This window comes from Hoplias malabaricus, chromosome 12 (genome assembly GCF_029633855.1).
Source record: "Hoplias malabaricus isolate fHopMal1 chromosome 12, fHopMal1.hap1, whole genome shotgun sequence".
Classification (NCBI taxonomy): domain Eukaryota; kingdom Metazoa; phylum Chordata; class Actinopteri; order Characiformes; family Erythrinidae; genus Hoplias; species Hoplias malabaricus.
Window position 1 is genome coordinate 23,451,807 of NC_089811.1, and position 17,515 is coordinate 23,469,321.

The 17,515-nt window shown below is 38.0% G+C and overlaps 1 protein-coding gene across 2 annotated transcripts in view; it reads left to right on the forward strand.

The window, feature by feature from the left end:
• The window catches only part of dachd (dachshund d), a 149,862-nt gene that overhangs the window by 94,329 nt on the left and 38,018 nt on the right, over positions 1-17,515 (forward strand). For both annotated transcript variants that reach the window (XM_066686318.1, XM_066686319.1), the window contains exons 4-6: positions 12,341-12,513; positions 13,463-13,598; positions 14,818-14,952. In XM_066686318.1, the coding sequence (XP_066542415.1) occupies positions 12,341-12,513; positions 13,463-13,598; positions 14,818-14,952 (444 nt within the window). The remainder of the gene's footprint in view (positions 1-12,340; positions 12,514-13,462; positions 13,599-14,817; positions 14,953-17,515) is intronic.

Consider the following 17,515-nt stretch of genomic DNA (forward strand, 5'->3'; position numbering starts at 1 on the left):
AATGCTAATTTCTACTAGTATCTCTGTTGGATTTCCTGTAATGTGTTAGCATCTGGCTAACATAGTTTCACCTTCATTCTCCCACACTTTATGGGAAAATCAGATGTTTTTAAATGTGTAAGACATAAAGTAACTTAATGTATACCATTTATGCAGTTGCAGGGTGTAGTTTAGCCTCTTTACCATGCTATCTTACAGCCAGTTTTTAGGAAAAAAGTTGTGAGCCACAAAATTGGGTAAGAACCCAATGTCCAAACGGTCCATTCACAGTTGTTGGAAAGCATTAGTATGATTTGTAAGCTCTGATATATATATATATATATATATTTTTTTTTTTTTTTTTTTTTTTAAATAGAAAATAAATAAATAGTGTGCAAGGATTCAGGACCCTGTATGTGTTTTGTCTCTTATAATTTCAGCATATTTCCAATTAAAGCATATCCAAAAACAACAAAAAAAAAAAACTTTGATCCCCTAAATTTGTTTTTAACCTGGTCCTCAGATACAAACGGCTGCATTTTCAGATGGATGTATTGCTCCACCTGTAGTAGGAAAGGGAAGTGTTTGAATGAGCTTTGGTAGGCTTTGAGACAGTGCTGCATTTAGTTTTGGCGAGAAATGGGGTCTCTCCTGGGGATTCGTCTTCCAAGTGCCTCTATTAGTGTGTTGTGCTCTCGGGAGGCAGGTGACAGATAAGTGGAGAGCGCCACACATTTTTAATAGAATTTCCAAAAGATAACTTGATAATCACTTATTTATTTATATATTTACATTTCCTCTTAATGAAGTCGTTGCTCGTTCTAATTCCGGTTGCATCAACAGTTAAGCATCAGCACAAAATTGAATATGCATGATTTTGTGCATGTGGGGAGGGGTGGGGTGCTGGTTAGGGGGTGGGGGGCTGTGTGTGCAAAGCACTGATTTACACAGATGCCTACAACTGCAGAAATAGATTACAAAATAGGAATTGATTAAACATTATTTTCTGTAATGATCCATATCAAGCTCTATCATTTGTGAAAAGCATGGCAGCCCTGGAATTATTATTAGGAATGGTAGCTAAGGACAGCATGGTACATAAAGCGGTGTAATACAAATATTTGTATTGCTGTCTCATCCAGTTACTGCATAACAGCAGGAGGCGAGGATTAAAAAAATAATAAATAAAAATAAGTGACCAGTTTACTTGTCAGCCTTCATCAGCATTAGAGCTCGTTCTTCATTAATTGGATGAATTAATTTGGAGCTGTTTGATTCAGTGGTGAGGCATGCGCTCGCCTGTCCCTCTTTACTAATCTCTGTCAGGTTGCATTTATAAGTGGAATTGAGTGACCTTTGGAGGCAAAGATAGGAGTGAAGAGATCAGCGCAATTTGAAAAGACAATGTCACTTGGTGTAAATGTGATACATGTAATAAATGACATTCAACCTTTCACAGATGATAAGCTTTTGCGCTCTGTAATGTGGACCATGCATCCGCATTGGCTGCTTAGAATATTCCTCCGATAGGTCACCTCACAGCACTCCATTATGGAGGGGTGGGGGACCCAAAACCAGTTACTGTGATGGTATCACAGCTAAAGATGTTTTTAGTGCCTAAGACCTCATCCACAGTGGTAAAGACACTGTTATGTTAGGCCTCAAGTGGCTTATTGAGATTATATTAGAGAAATGACACCCTAAAATTGGACAAATATATAAACCATGTATAAAATCTGAAGATTTGTAATATTAGAATTAATAATAATATTATATACACTTTGTTACTGCAATGTTTTGTTCATTTCTGCAGGATACTCATTTCAGCTAGCACCAGGGTGTTATGTTATCATCATTATTATGCCATTCATTGTTATCCACATATTGTTTTTAATACTCTAAACTAGATCTTATTTCCTAATAAAAAATTAATTTAAATGTTTACCACACTTTGACCTGTTTACCATCTTTTAGCCTAATAACTTTTAAGAAAATAACTTTTAAGCTTCGATAAACAGGGATTTTTAAATCATATTAAATGTTATCATTACATATTTTAACCATGTTCACGCAGACACTAGCATTTCTCCATTTTATAATGTGGACTGTGCATGTGTTAGGGTTAGCAGAGCATTACCCTGAGCTATATTTATGTTGAAAGAGAGAATGCAGTAGTTGATAAAGTGCTATCTTAATATCAAAGCGATTATGGCAACGATAACATTGCTGCAATTACACAATGAGAGATGAAGGTGCAGTGATTATCAGTCAAAGACATCTGTGAAGCATGGAGCACCATTAACCCCTCACAGGCACGTCATCCTGCACTAGATCTGTTCTAAAAGCACAGCACATCACTCCTCTTCCTCATGTTACAGCATGTGAAGGGACTGGGTTCATGCAGCCTCAGACTCAAGAAATGATACATCTATGAAGACACAATTGTGTGAGACCAAGAAAAAATAACGTTTAGCCTATGACAGGCTTAAGGAGTGTAACAATAAACACATTTTAAGATTCAGTAGGTATTATTCATTTGCATATGTAGTATGCAGTACACCATGTAGTATAAAGCTTCTATACTGATTAAAGGGTATCTTTCTAGAAACTTTACATTAGGTGTAGGTTTTTAAATTTACTTTTACCATTTATTTTTGAATTTATTTTTAAAAAATACACAGTGTCAAACTGTGTTTAGCTCACAGTGAATACTGTCTTACAAAAAAACAAACAAAAAAAAATCATATCCCCGTAGTCTTTTCAACTCAGAGTGTGACATAACAGTCAACTAAAGTTTGTTGTTATATTCCTGGCTTATCAGTGTAAATATTGTTTTATTATTTTTGTATTATGTTTCTCTCTCTCTCTCTCTCTCTCTCTCTCTCTCTCTCTATATATATATATATATATATATATATATATATATATATATATATATACTGTCATTATCAAACATCTGATCATTCTGTAAACAAGTGCAAGAGAATTCAATCATTCAGCACAGGTCACACAAATGTCCCAGTGTTTATCATATTCAAATGTAAATAACTAATACAGCATACATATTCTGGCCATTTAGGAGTGACATATATCACACTGCCTCATGAGGAATTTGACGGTGACCTGCAGGCAACATGAGGGCGATGGGATGCTAATTTTGTAATTAGAACAGATGATGCAATGGTCAGCCTCATCCCCCAGAAAGCCCAGCACTTTGTGATTGATAACACCGTTCAATATATTTCATTTCAGAGTCCGAGTCAAATGACAACTGCCTGCCATTGACTGAAAGCAATCTTTTTAAAAGGGGGGAGCCTTTGCTAAGTATCAGATGGAGATGATTCTTCGCTCTGCTTGGGTGTCACAGTCCCTCATGTGTGGGGGGATTTATTGATTGTTCTTGAATATATTGTGCTTTCAGTGGAAACAGCTGCTGGTAATGTTCCCCCCTCTCCGCTCGCCAAACTGCCTGCAGTTTATTGAGAATGATACAGGACAAATTTAAACTGAAGCCAACTCATGGCCAAATTGGGTGTGCTTGCACTGATGTATCCTGAAGGCCTGTGACTGGATAACTTTGACAATGTGGATAATTACTTTAACCAGATCACACAGGCTACCACATCCAGCTTTGTAGCTCTGAAATCTGTAGCAGGGGGTTAGATTAAAAAAGCCAGAATACATTTACATGTATGATGTTGTTAAACTGAAAATAATTCAGAATTCCTTGATTACAGAAAGTTATTAGTCAACATTATTAGCTTTTTGTGAGCATCACTGAAAGAAAGGCCACTCCCACCATCAGTATTTCACTAGTGCATGTGTGGTTATAGTTACAAATGACATATATGCAATGACCTGCATAGATATCATTTATATTTTATCACAGTTAGAGGTATATATTTATTTATTAATTCTAAATTGAACTTCAGTTACACAGTTTATCGTGTTATCAGTAAATGGCGAATGGAATAATAACAACATTTCCAACATTTAAAAAAATTTAATGTTAGATTAATCAATTTAATATTTGAGGATGCTATGGCATGTCTTTTAAAGTTACACTTTTAAGGACGGAAAGCTGTGAGCTCTAATCCCTTTGAAAAACTTTGCACAATAATTTACTGTTCACTCTATTCTTTAAAAAGCAGACTACACAATTAATCAATATAATTGCTAGACCACACAGTTACTCCTAATACTGTTTGTTATAGGCCAAATAATTAATATAGAGTGATATAGATTTACATTATTATGTTGTTTTACAATGGGTACCTTATTTTGGATCCAGTTTAAGTGTTGTAAGATATTGTATATCCACTAAACACCCAGCAGAGTGTCTTGCTTCATTAATGACCAGGCTGAGTAACAGGTAGTGTTATTGGAATTAAAAAAAAAATCACTCCACCATATGCCATGGACTGCTGCTGGGCCTTTATCCTACAGCAGAAAAAAAATCATAATAAAACAATGCTGTCTGTCTCCTGCGTAATCCCTACCACATGTTTGCTTTGATGGGTCTGGGGTTGGCCGTGTAATTACGCTACCTCATCAAGCCAGAGATGGTTTATTATATTTCACATGCTTTCTATCCTCACAAGTGTGTGATAGATGTTTTATTCTCTTTTTCCTTCTTTTTGATTTTCTGTTTTTTATTATTATTATTATTGTTTATTTATTTATTTATTGTTAAACACATATCATTATATTAGATTTAAAGTAATACACATTACACAGACAAGATACATATATTATGGTGATGTCTGAAATTGGATTTAGAAATTATAGCTTTAATCAAGGCATCTTCTGGTGTGCTTTTACTTTACAAGGATACGTTAATTCCCAAGGCATTTACTGACCATTTTAGATGGGAATAAAGACAGATATATGCAAATATTTTGGCACCTCTGGTCAAATTGCATGTTTTTAAAAGTCTTATACTTATTTGTTGAACGTATTCAGCCTACATTGGGAAAAAAGACCTGTGCAAATGATATGGCACATTATTTTTGTTTTCAGTATGCTCAACTCAACAAATATATAAACATTACTCATTAAAATCACTCAGAAAAACAACGAAACATTGTAAATATGTTTTGTTTTGTTATGTTTTTGTTCTTTTGTTTTTACCCAGACTTTTCCATATAACTGTATTGCACCTAAAAATGCTTCAATTACATTATCCATATATGGGGTGTCCAAACTCTTTGTCCCTTATGAATGTGTATGTTTGTTGTTGTTGTTTTGTGCAAATCCAGGAGAAAAGGCTGCTGTCAGTGACACTAAGAGACTGTGGGTGGCTACATCAAAGTGAAGTATGGTCTACTCCACAGCCCCTAATGAGTTCCAGGGTTTAGCAGCTTTGACTTGCTATGCCATCTGTGAATAAGAAAACAATCTCTGGCCCTTGCCAGTCTGCCAGACTCCTCTGGGTCTGTGAAGGGCTTGCTGCTTTTATTTCCAACAGCACCTCTTGTGCATGTTTGCTCTGCTAGTTTTAATAGCTGCAAGCCCTTTGTAGTATCACGGTCAGAATTTATTTACATTAGAAATGTATTTTTGATTGCTATTTTTTTTCCCTAAGCAAGAACGGAAAGCTTCTGTTTTTCATAAAACATTCGCTTCACCCAAATCCCTAAATTAGCTACAACAAAGTGCACCTCCTAAGCCATGGGCAGCCTGGCCTTACCTTTTGAGGATGAGGTCTAATCAGGACGGTGCATTTTATGAGGGTTATTAATGTGCATATGTGCTAGAAATGCCACACCATGCTCAGCTTAAGATCAGGAAAAACAGAGGAATAGCTTAAATTCTTGAGTGAGTTATGCTTCAAACAATTGAAGGTTATGTTTTTTGTTTTTTTTCTTGGTTAGTTTTTTTTTAAGTTGCTTATTCAAATCCAGGAACTGACCGAAAAGCGTGTTTGTTTAGACGCAGGCGTTTACGACGTATCGTTCCGTCGCAGTGCACTCACAAACAAAGACAGATAGGCTGGAAACAAGTCATTTAATTAGTGCTGCAAGCCCCATCCCTGACTGCAGCAAGCAATTATACATTCCACAGGCGTCCACAGGTCCTATTTCACAGGAGGAAAGCAAATCTTTTTCTGGCCCAGGCTCATACAGTACATCTTTCCCCTTCCATTTAAGCGAAGGTAAATAGCAGAGACAGACAGCTTCATTAGACGGCATCTGAGGAGCAGGCAGGGGCGGATTGTCGCTTAAATAGTGGGCTTTTACTGGAGGGCTAACTGGCGACCTCGGATCAATTACAGCTGACATTATTGTTTGTCGTGAGCTCTTCCAGGACAGAGGAGGCGAGGCGGGATGGGCCCGAAAATGTAATTTTCCTCCTCTTTTGCCTTCATTCCACAAACAATAAATCACTCCGTTGAAGAGATAATAAAGTGCCAAGTAGGAACTGCTTTAATTTTTGTCAAGGGAAATCTTCCGTCCTCACCAGGATAATGCAGCCAGAGAAGATGGCTACAGGCAAGCTGTTAACATCGCCAGAGCTGTTTCTTTACTCCTACTCCTCCGCGCTTTATTGTGCTGTTACTCATCATGTTACCTATCATTGACTGTCGTGTTATCTATCATTCTGACGACTGTCAGCAAGATAGAGTGCTTCAGATTAATGCATTATACACCACTGTATACGGTGATGTAAAAATGGAACACGCACACCTTTCTCTAACCTATGTGGATCTATCAAGATGTTGGTGGAAGCATGCATTTGGACACCCCTGTGAATTGTAAATGGGCTGCTGATGTACATAATGGAGGGCAAGGGAATAGTGAACAACAAATCAACCCGTGATAGATTCCTGATTTACAATCTGCTTTATTTCACCACAACCGTGGTATATTTTTTTGTTTTGTTTTGTTTATTTATTTATTTATTGTAATATGTTATTTTTTTAATTATACAGTTTATTATCAGTTTATTACCACTTATCCAGTTCAGGGTTACGGTGGGTCCAGAGCCTACCTGGAATCATTGGGCGCAAGGCAGGAATACACCCTGGAGGGGGCACCAGTCCTTCTCAGGGCAACACACACACTCACACATTCACTCACACACTCACACCTACAGACACTTTTGAGTCGCCAATCCACCTACCAACGTGTGTTTTTGGACTGTGGAGGGAAACCGGAGAACCCGGAGGAAACCCACGCAGACACAGGGAGAACACACCAACTCCTCACAGACAGTCACCCGGAGGAAACCCACGCAGACACAGGGAGAACACACCAACTCCTCACAGACAGTCACCCGGAGCAGGACTTGAACCCACAACCTCCAGGTCCCTGGAGCTGTGTGACTGCGACACTACCTGCTGTTCAGACAAAATTGCTGTTTTGCATCATATTAAAAAGACTCAAGCTTATTGTTGCTAATGATGCCAGTGGTTAATAAAAAAGTATATCAAATCATTTACATAAGACTGTATATTAAACTGAATAATAAACTTGTTACAGAACTAGAACTCTTACAGTACAGTAATATTATACAAATACATTTCCAAATATTCTTGACAAGTGTGTCCTCACATAAACATAAATATATAAAACTAACAAAACAGATACTTAATGATATTTAATCTTTTTTAGGAAGCAGCAACATGGTGAGTGTCAATTATATAGAGTGTTATTGTTTTCTATTAGGGTTAGTGATCATGAAGGTGGCTGTTTGCCTTAGAGAACAGCTATTAGTTGGTACTAACACAACTGCCTACTGGACACCAAGATATTTTATTGGAAATGTTATATAGCTCCTTGCATATTTTATTTAAAAAGAAAAATCATTTTACATTATTACATGAAACGGAGCCTCGCTTCTGTTCTGGTGCCCATAATCCTAACTGTGTCACTAGTACTAATACTTAGATATTGTGCAGCACATTGTCCATTATCTGCTTCATTTTGCCTTACTCGGTATGTCTGCCACAAGAAAAAAAAAAAAAATCAGGCTTTGAACACAATAACCACTTCAAAAGACTCAGAAATTCCAGTGTGCTCTGTTCTGTTTATGAGGCCTTCAAGGTAGAGTGGAAAATTACCCAAGTGGAGTGGTCAGATCTATTAAATCTGAATAAGAACTTTGGGTGCTGTAATCTTCTGTAGCATTTAAATATACACTGGGTAGTATATTCATTCATTCATTCATCGTCTGTAACCGCTTATCCATTTCAGGGCCGCAGTACTGGATAGTATATTTACCTTAAAATTAGAGTGTCAGAATCGTTGTGATGATTCACCGACCTGTAATAGGGAGAATACAGCATATGTCATTGCTACTCCAGGCTCAGCACTGCAGAAGATACGCTATGTAACTTATGGAAGTAGATAGGAGACGACCCACACACCCAACTCCTGCTTGATTTTAAAACAGCTATGCAAAAGTGAATTACACTCTGCAACTGCAGGAGGAGCCCAGGAGCAAAAACACCAAACTTTATCTTGTGTTTATTTAATGGTTTATTGAATGGAAAATTCTTGTAAGAATCTAGTCTCTAAAAAGCAACTGCTGAAACATATAAAGTGGAGAAGATAGTTCTGTGAAGAAGGATGTTCCAGGTTGTTTTTCTGTGTTCATTTATTTTTAGCTTATTTACCTTTTTGGATTTGGTTTTTGGCTAAACTGAGACTATCACAATAAAGAAAAAAGAAAGATTATCTGTGAGTCCACATTATTGTCTTTGTGAGGCTCTGGTGAGACCCCTCTTTACTTGTCAGGTTATTCTTACCGTGCTTTGAACAGGCCATTAAGAATGAGAGACATGAAAGGAGGAATGAGAGAGAGAGAGAGAGCGAGAGAGAGAGAATAGGCCCTAGAGAACAGGTCAGTACTGTATACACATACAGAAGCCTCTCAGACGGTACACACAGTGGAAGCACAGCAGACATCATTCATTGCTTTGGAAACGATAAAGAAGAGGCATTTAAATGACAAAAGCAAAGTCATATCATCCTTTAATACACTTCTCCCCACCCTCCGCTTGTAAATGTTGATTTGCTGAAACCCAGTCAGATCTTGCCTTGGGAATCACAAAGGAACTGCACCACTCCAGGGCTCTCAAGCAGCTCTGAAAGGTGGATGTGTGCATGAATGCCTCCCTCAATTTGTTTGGATGTAGCGCCGTAAGTATCCCGCAATCACTGCGCACTGCTTTGGTGCGTTTTAATTGAGTCCGGCCCTGGGAGCCGTAATTGATTCAGACTCTCGAGCAGAGGCAGCCTTTACAAGGTGCTGCTTGGCTTCTCCCTCTTTAATCCCCTCCTTCTTTCTAATGTTCGGGAATGTGTTTTTCCCAGTGAATCCGCTGGCCATCTTTCTTATGGAAATCAACGGTGCTTTTTCCAAAGAAAGCAATGACACAGAAGAGGAGGGCTGTGTTTTTTTTTTTTTTTTTTTTTGTTGTTTTTTTTTTTTTTCTTCCCTGTTCTCAGACGTCTGAAGGCTTCCTGATGTAGATCCGCTCTCACCTCTCAGACACTGATATTTTGTACAAAAGCAAAGCAGACTCTTGTTTGGTGTATTATCCTACTATGTTTCTGTCCCCTTTACCTTGAGCCAAATGATAGAAGGAGGTTTGTGTGTGTGTGTGTGTGTGAGAGAGAGAGAGAGAGAGAGAGAGAGAGAGAGAGAGAAAGCGAGCAGGAGCTCAATCAATTCCACTGGAGATGCTGAAGTTTTCTTTCAAGCACTTGAGTGGAGCCTTTGAATGCTGGAGACCAAAAATTTCCCCGTTACTTTTGATCCCCCAGTTCAAAGTGAGGCAAGGCAGCAAGCGGGTCCTCAGTTCAGGGACACACACCAGGCTGTGACCTTATTTGTGTGCACATGTCCTTTGAAAAAGGGGGACAGTTTTGCTTCTACCTATTTAATCACTGTCTCAGGATGTAGAACACTGGCTCCCAGTTAAAGTGTGTACCAACTGAACTCAGCTTTTGAATAAAGTCTAGAAAGGATTTTAACCAAAAATGAGGAAAAGTGAAGTTGAGTTTGGATTATTTTTTAAATCAGTTATTGTTTGGATTGTGTTCAATGTTCACACCATCTGAGTCCATGGTAGCGTAAGAATAATCTAGCATTTTAGAATAAAGACTAAGGTTTATAAATGGTGTTAAATCTGTTTACTAATGGTTACTAATTAGTTACTAACTTAAAATGATTAATAATCATATATAACACATAGATAAAAGAGTAACAGTGAGGTTATTGGCCATATAGTGAACCCACATCCATTTACACCATTAAACCTCAGATCTTGCCAGATATCGACCATACTTTGTCTTCTCCATCAGTCAACATTAAGCCTGTCAGCTTCAGCACATATACAGTAATGTAACAGTTTAAACATTTAACCACTTATTTAACGAATTAACCACCAACAGAATGTATTTTTATATACTAGTTATAATGTAGTGTATCTAAATTAAATGACTAAATCCACATTGTAAGGTGTATCCTTTACTTTGACACTCTCAGTAAGTTATCTGACAAATCCATTATAAGGCAAACTAAAAAATCTCTGTATTACCAATGATTACTAATAAACTTGATGGTGCTTACAGCCTAATAAATATCATTTATAAACCTTTATAAGGGTAGCCTTATTATTATCATTGTTTGTATAATCCATGCACACCAAGTGTCTACTGACTGCTGAAATGTATGTTAATACTTCAGAAATTCTAGTATTAATCCAGTCATTTCAAGTTTGTATATATTTACTCTGAAAATATTTTCATTAGTGGTCTTAGCTACAGCAAATATATGCTTGTTTATTCTGGTGGGTGATAAGAGAAAAGAACAACATAAATTTATACATAAATCTTTATGGGGTGGTTTGCCAGACAGGGATTAAGCCTAGTCTTGGACTACACAGCATTTTGAACTGTGATCTTCCATTCGAAGGTGGATATAGTCCAGGAAACCACCCCAATAAGTTGCCAGTGCAGCTTAATTTCAGCTTGGCACATATATTTAAAATCTCTGGAACTGAAATGGAAAGATCATTCTTTCCGTGCTTCCTCACCATTTATTTATTTATTTTTGGACAGTTAAGTCAAAGTTAAGATCTGGTAACAGCACAGGCCATAGCCTAAGATTTATATTAGTGACCTCTTGTGCCCTATGGATGAAATCCATGGAGTTAAAGGACCACTTTATTGTAGTGGTTAAGCGTTTAGGCCTTCGCTGTAATATGATATATACCAACGTGCACTCACCCCCCTGGGGAGGATGTGGTGAAAACGGCCGAATTTGAACATACCAGTTTTCTGAAGATTCACTGGATTCACTTAGATATATATTTGCTTTGGAATGAGGGATTTATGAACTGTAATATTCCTATATGAATCTGCATAATGCACCAACATAATTGTCATTAAATATCTTCTTTACTGATGTATTTCCTATAGATCTGAACACAGATAGACACTGTTCTTTTGAAATAATAACCAGGCCCTAATCCTCTACGATTTCACTTGACCACTGAAGCTTCTTTGAAAGTGATCTTTCTTTTTACACTCTTGTTCCAAAGTTGAGGTCAACCGAACCCTCGCAGTATCTTCATACAGGCCTCAGAGTGTTACCTGCTTAATTTAACCATGGAACGCATCTGTCTGGAAACATCTGCATTTGTTATGTATCTCCTCTCATTTATTCAGGTTTTTCCTTAGATTCATCTCTCATCTGTACACAGAGAATTACTACACAGCTAACACTCTCTGGCCCAAATACCCAAATACTTATAATTATCTTGTAGTCATCGCTAGATGCATACTTATTTTTAATTAGCACTGTTTTAGCTAGTTATTTCAGTAATGGCTTTCATGTCTGCCTCTATTTTTTTTTTTTTTTTTTTTTTTTTTTTTTGCAGAGACACAGCACTTTGAATGCATTTACTATTAATAGTGGAGCATTTCCATAATTTCACATTTTTCTACGCTAGAGCTTAATTGAGATATGTTTAAGACTTTATCATCTCTGTTATCGTTATCATCACTATAATTACAGCATAATCGATGTCACCATATGTATTATTAACATACAGCCTAAAATATTTATGCCCATTGCTAATGAAGATAACAATTTGAAAACACACTGCAGGGAAGAGAGTTTACAGTATTGAATTTGGCAAATTATTTCAGTGAATATTTGTTGGGCTGCCTCAGCGCATCCACATGATGGATGAGAGGGGGATCATTTTACGGGCATTTTCTCTATTCTCAGTGTTTGACTCGGTTCCAGGCTGAGCGCTCATTCCATCTTCATTTAAACCTTGTTAGGGCAAATTTTGTGACCAAAAAAATATATCTAATGCTTCCCTTTCAATTCTGCCCTGTTTCAGGTTTGGAACTGCCATTCATGATGATGCCCCACCCCCTGATCCCTGTCAGCCTGCCTCCTGCATCAGTCACCATGGCAATGAGTCAGATGAACCACCTCAGCACCATTGCCAATATGGCCGCCGCAGCACAGGGACAGAGTGCCCCATCCAGAATGGTGACATCAGTGATTAAGGTAACCCACGGCGCCGCTTGCTCATTGTGTTGTGCACATTCTCTCGTCGACCATAGAGTGGGAAGAGGGGGAGGGGGAGGGCTCTTGCTTCCTCTCTCTCTGCTGTGTGATCGCTGCTTTTCTTGCAACGTTGCCGGAGCACTGTGTCCCACAATAGCCTCGGCCAGAGGAGAAAGGAGGGGAGAGGCAGAGGAAGGGGTGGGGGGATGAATGGAGGGATGCAGCGTTAAAAGGCTGTGTTAAAGAGGGCTGCAGGGGGGCTAGCTGAGCTGTAAGACCGCTGTACTGCTCTAACGTTCACAGGCAGCCGCTACAACAGCGATTTCAGGAGCTGTCGGCTGCCAGGCTGGTGTAGCGTAATGGCCGCAGATGTGTATGTGTGTGTGTGTGTGTCTGTTTGTTTTAGTACATTTTCAGGATGGACTTGTTCTAAATTTGGTGGAAAACAGGAAAAAAGGGGGCTATGCTGCAGCATAAGGGAAGACAGAATGATCCCTGCATTTAATTTCTTAAATTAAAAAGGCAAAAACATTGCTTTGTGGCTAGTGAGATTAGGCTTAGGTGTAGCATTAGGCCTAGAATATTTGAGGTGGGTGCCATGCCTCATTCATATAATCTCCAGTCAAAATGGACGTGTACATGAACGTTTTTCACAGGATATTCCTGAAAAGTGAGGGAAAGGATGGTGAGAGAGAACATATTCCCGAAAAAAAGAGAGACCACCTTATAAACAATAGCTTAAATTTTCATCATTAACATATAGGGAAACCAAAAGAAGTTATCTTATGGCATCACTCAAATAACCCTTTGTAGCACCTTTATTTTTAGAAAGTTGAGTGGTCTTACTTTTTTGTACAATACTTTGTGTGGACATGAGATACCACATTCTTACATAAAAACAAATGTGTGTGTGTGTGTGTGTGTGTGTGTGTGTGTGTGTGTTTGACAGGAGCGGGTGCCTGACAGTCCCTCCCCTGCTCCCTCTCTGGAAGATGGCAGGAGGCCGGGGAGCCGTCCCTCATCCCAGCGCAGCAGCAGTGTGTCCAGTTCGCCTGCCCACACCGAGAGCTCCTCGGACAGAATCCGTACGTCTGCTCCATCTCACACTCTCCACCTCTCCCTGACTCTCCTCTCATATTTTCTTCTCTTCTCTCTCTCTCTGTCCCCATGCACACAGCCACATAAGCACTCAAGAGCCTGCACTTGTGCTAAAAATGCTCATTGTCATGAGAGAATATGTCCCTCTTCTGATTCTATTGTTTTTTCATAAACCGAGAGACCTATATAATACAGCCATAATTTTTTTTTCTCTATGCACTTCCAAGTGAAATATTGCCCAGTCTCTTTTCTCCACTGTGTGTTGTTAAATATATACTTCAGTGCCAGTTTATGCCTGCCATCTGTGTATAGACGTATTGCACACTATTGTAAATGTGGGCTTGTATCATAATCATATTGAACTATAAATAATAACTAACATTTGAGGACATCTGCTTATCCCAAATTACTTCTGAAATTAAGAACATTGGTAGGAAATTAGCTTTCATTTGCTGCAGTATCAGGTTCTGTACTCTTCTGTGGAGGCATTAGAGGAGATGTTGGAACATAGCTGTAAAAATCTGATGGCTTCAAGCCATGAGAATCATTCTGAGGTCAGGATGATTAGTTCTGATGTCAGATGACTAGTTCTGGATCACAAATACCCCAAAAATGTTGGATGTTCATCATTTAAGAGAATACAGCCCAATGCTGGAGGGCTCTAGACCCCTCTAGCTGATGCTTGGCATTGGGGATGGTGACCTTTTCAGGAATTATTATAAAACATATATTGATCATTTCTGACATATGGTGTATGGAGTCAGTTAAAAGAGATTAACTTAAATACACAACATAGTGTAATGTTTTATTGGACTAGAAGCAGGTTTGTTTTATATTTTAAGTTTTTTGCATCATTCTTTCCTTCATCCTTTAAGTAGATCCTGAATGGGAATACCGTCTGACAGTCAGTCTTCACAAATTCAGAAGCCTATCACAACCACATTTGAAAATTGTACTGATGGTCCTACGTGCAAGACAAGCCATTGGCAAATAGGATTTTGATTGACTGGGCCATTGATTTGGAGATGAGGTTTACCACAAATCACAAACAGATGAAAGCCAAGGACATATTCACCTCCTCTAGCATTAGACACCTTTTTTTCCACAGGCGTGAATCATTATTCATCAGTGCATGTGCCTTTTTATTGCACTTATCATTGATTGAGAAGATGTGACTGTAGGCACACTTTGTCTCTTCTTTTCAAGCTGTCCACCAGAATGGGCTTTCCATGAACCAGGCTCTGTTGGGCCTGTCTCCCAGCATTCTGCCCGGACCCAAGGAGGGTGACCTGGCCACTCATGACATGGGCCACGAGGCCAAGAGACTGCACTCAGAGAAAGGTCAGCTTCCTTTTCTTCCAAACACTTCTTATATCTGCTGTATTGCGTAGTTATCAGCCCATTGGGCCCTCATCAGCCTTGAAAAGAATACGGAGGCATATGAGAAGTGGAGTATATTGTTGCCACTGGAACAAAAGCCATATTATCGTGCTTAATTCCCACATAATTTAAAATGTGAGCCTGTGTACTGAATGCAAATTTCAGGATGAACTGACCAATAGAAATAAAAATCCAAAATGAGAAGTTTTGTTATATTAGCTTCTTTCAAAATTTAAGAATACTTTACCAGTATTTATATTTCCTTTCTAAAACTACCCTTTTGAGGACAGGAGTTTTTCTTCCAATAGCCACTAATGTTTTTTTGCCACAAACTGTTCTTTGCAAAGCTTCAGATTCATAAACAAATCTGAACAAGGCAAAATAAAGTTAAAAAAACCGAGTATTGATTACAATGCACTTAATATAGACTGAATATATTATTTATTATATATGGTTTAGATATTATAAATATTGATTTATAAGGAACAACCCAATTTCCTTTTATGCAAGTTAACTATGTCATGTGGCTTAGTCGGGCTACAGTCTAACCAATCATGTGTATAAACAATGCTAACAATAAATCCATCTGGTCTTGCGGTTTCACAGACTACAGGTCAGTGTTGGGCTACCCTGAGACAGAAAGCTAAGTGCAAAGTGATTAGTATTTACAGTTGCTGTTATGTCAACTGATTAGACGTTTAAAAGCAAAGTTTAATAAGCACATCTGTAGCCATGTTAATTCAAATACATTATTTGCATCTTGTTAATTCAGATCTAGAAGAATCACATCACTATCTCTAAGATCCTAGATGTATAGCTGACTCTGGCTGGAGTGTGTGCACTAGCAGTTTGAGTCCACATTTCCATATTCTCAAGTCACATAAGATTTTATATAATCAGTCAACAATAATATAACTCAGTGTAAATGGTATTAAAAGAAAGAATGTCTGTCCAGTTATTGGCATAAATGCATGCTATTTTTTTATTATAGATGTATTTATTATTATAATTTATAAATAGTAAATTTGTCTTATAACAGACTGACCAAAAAAAGAAAAAAACTGCAGCATAAAATGACTATACTACTAACAATAATAATAATAAAAAGAATAACAATAACCATTTTATTCACAAAATGTTTTACTAAATGAATAATAATAATAATAATAATGACAATAGTAGCAGTATACATTTTTATTTTATGAATATCATCATTGTAGCTTGTGGTGGGAGAAGGTCAATTAGTATGATTGTTTACATCAATATTATTATTATTATTATTACTATGGTTTCTTCCCTAATTTGTTGGCTATGCAAAAGTGTCCATATGTGTGGGTGAATGTTTGAGTGTGTGGTGCCCTGTGATGGACTGATGCCTGGTCCGGGGTGTGTTCTCAACTTATTCCACCACAGTCCTGAATTGGAATAATTGAATGAATAAATTATTATTACTTCTACTAGTAGTAGTTAATTTCATAACTGTAAACTACTCTGTACACAGTCCTTTTTTATATTGTACACTGAGATGCTATTTTGAGCATGCTAAACAGTAGCTCAGGTTCTCAAAGCCAGTGTATGTGTGAGACTTATCAGTATTAGACTCAGTATCAGTGTTAGTGTGGCCCACAGCCATCAGTCAAGTCTTCATTAGGATGAAGAATCACTAAAATCTCTGCTACCAATCCAACATGTCAACTAGCAGCCTTCTTCTGAAGAGAAAGGCGTGGAAATATATTTGATATGAAATCATGTTTATGTCGGTTATGAAAATGATGGACATTTGTATCAGTTCTGAATGTCAAGAGGAGTATCATATTTCAAAAGCTGCTATGTGTTTTTCCTCTCTTTGAATACAACAATAAATGAGAAATGCATTAGTGTACAGGAAGGTGGTGGAATTTTAAAGCTTGAATGGATTTTATAAGTCACAGATCATTTCTTGCTGAATAGAAGTCACCTACAGACATCAGCATACCTCCACTTTCCAAGTGCAGGCCATATTTAAGAGCTTATTGTTTAAGATTACTATTTGCAGATGGGCTTTCTGCTTATTCTGAGCCAATTAAATGCCGTGGTTGAGGGGAAAGGAAAGTCCACACACAGAGTGTTTGGATTAAATACAAAATGAAGCAAATAATAGATTTGAGTATTCTCCGATGGCCAAGGCCTGGGGTGGGGAATTGTTGGCTGGGGGTGATAATGATATTAAAGCCACTGTGGAAATCACTGGGCTGTGTGTTCCCTGCTGGATTGGCCCGGAGAGAAGAGACTCCACTGGACCTTCCCATACCCAGTGCAAGCTTGTGAAGCAGAGTAATTAGCATGATTATATGAATTTACAGGTCAGGACTTAGGTGTGACGGGTGGGGAGATGGAGGAAGTGTTTATGCGGATGTGCTTTGTTTGGTCTTGATTTCTGTTTGATAGTGCTTTCACCGTACGTCTGCGTATACTCTGCGGATGTTCCCACTTGTTTATGATAATATTATCATGATACCTGTCATTCCTTCGAATGTATTGCTTG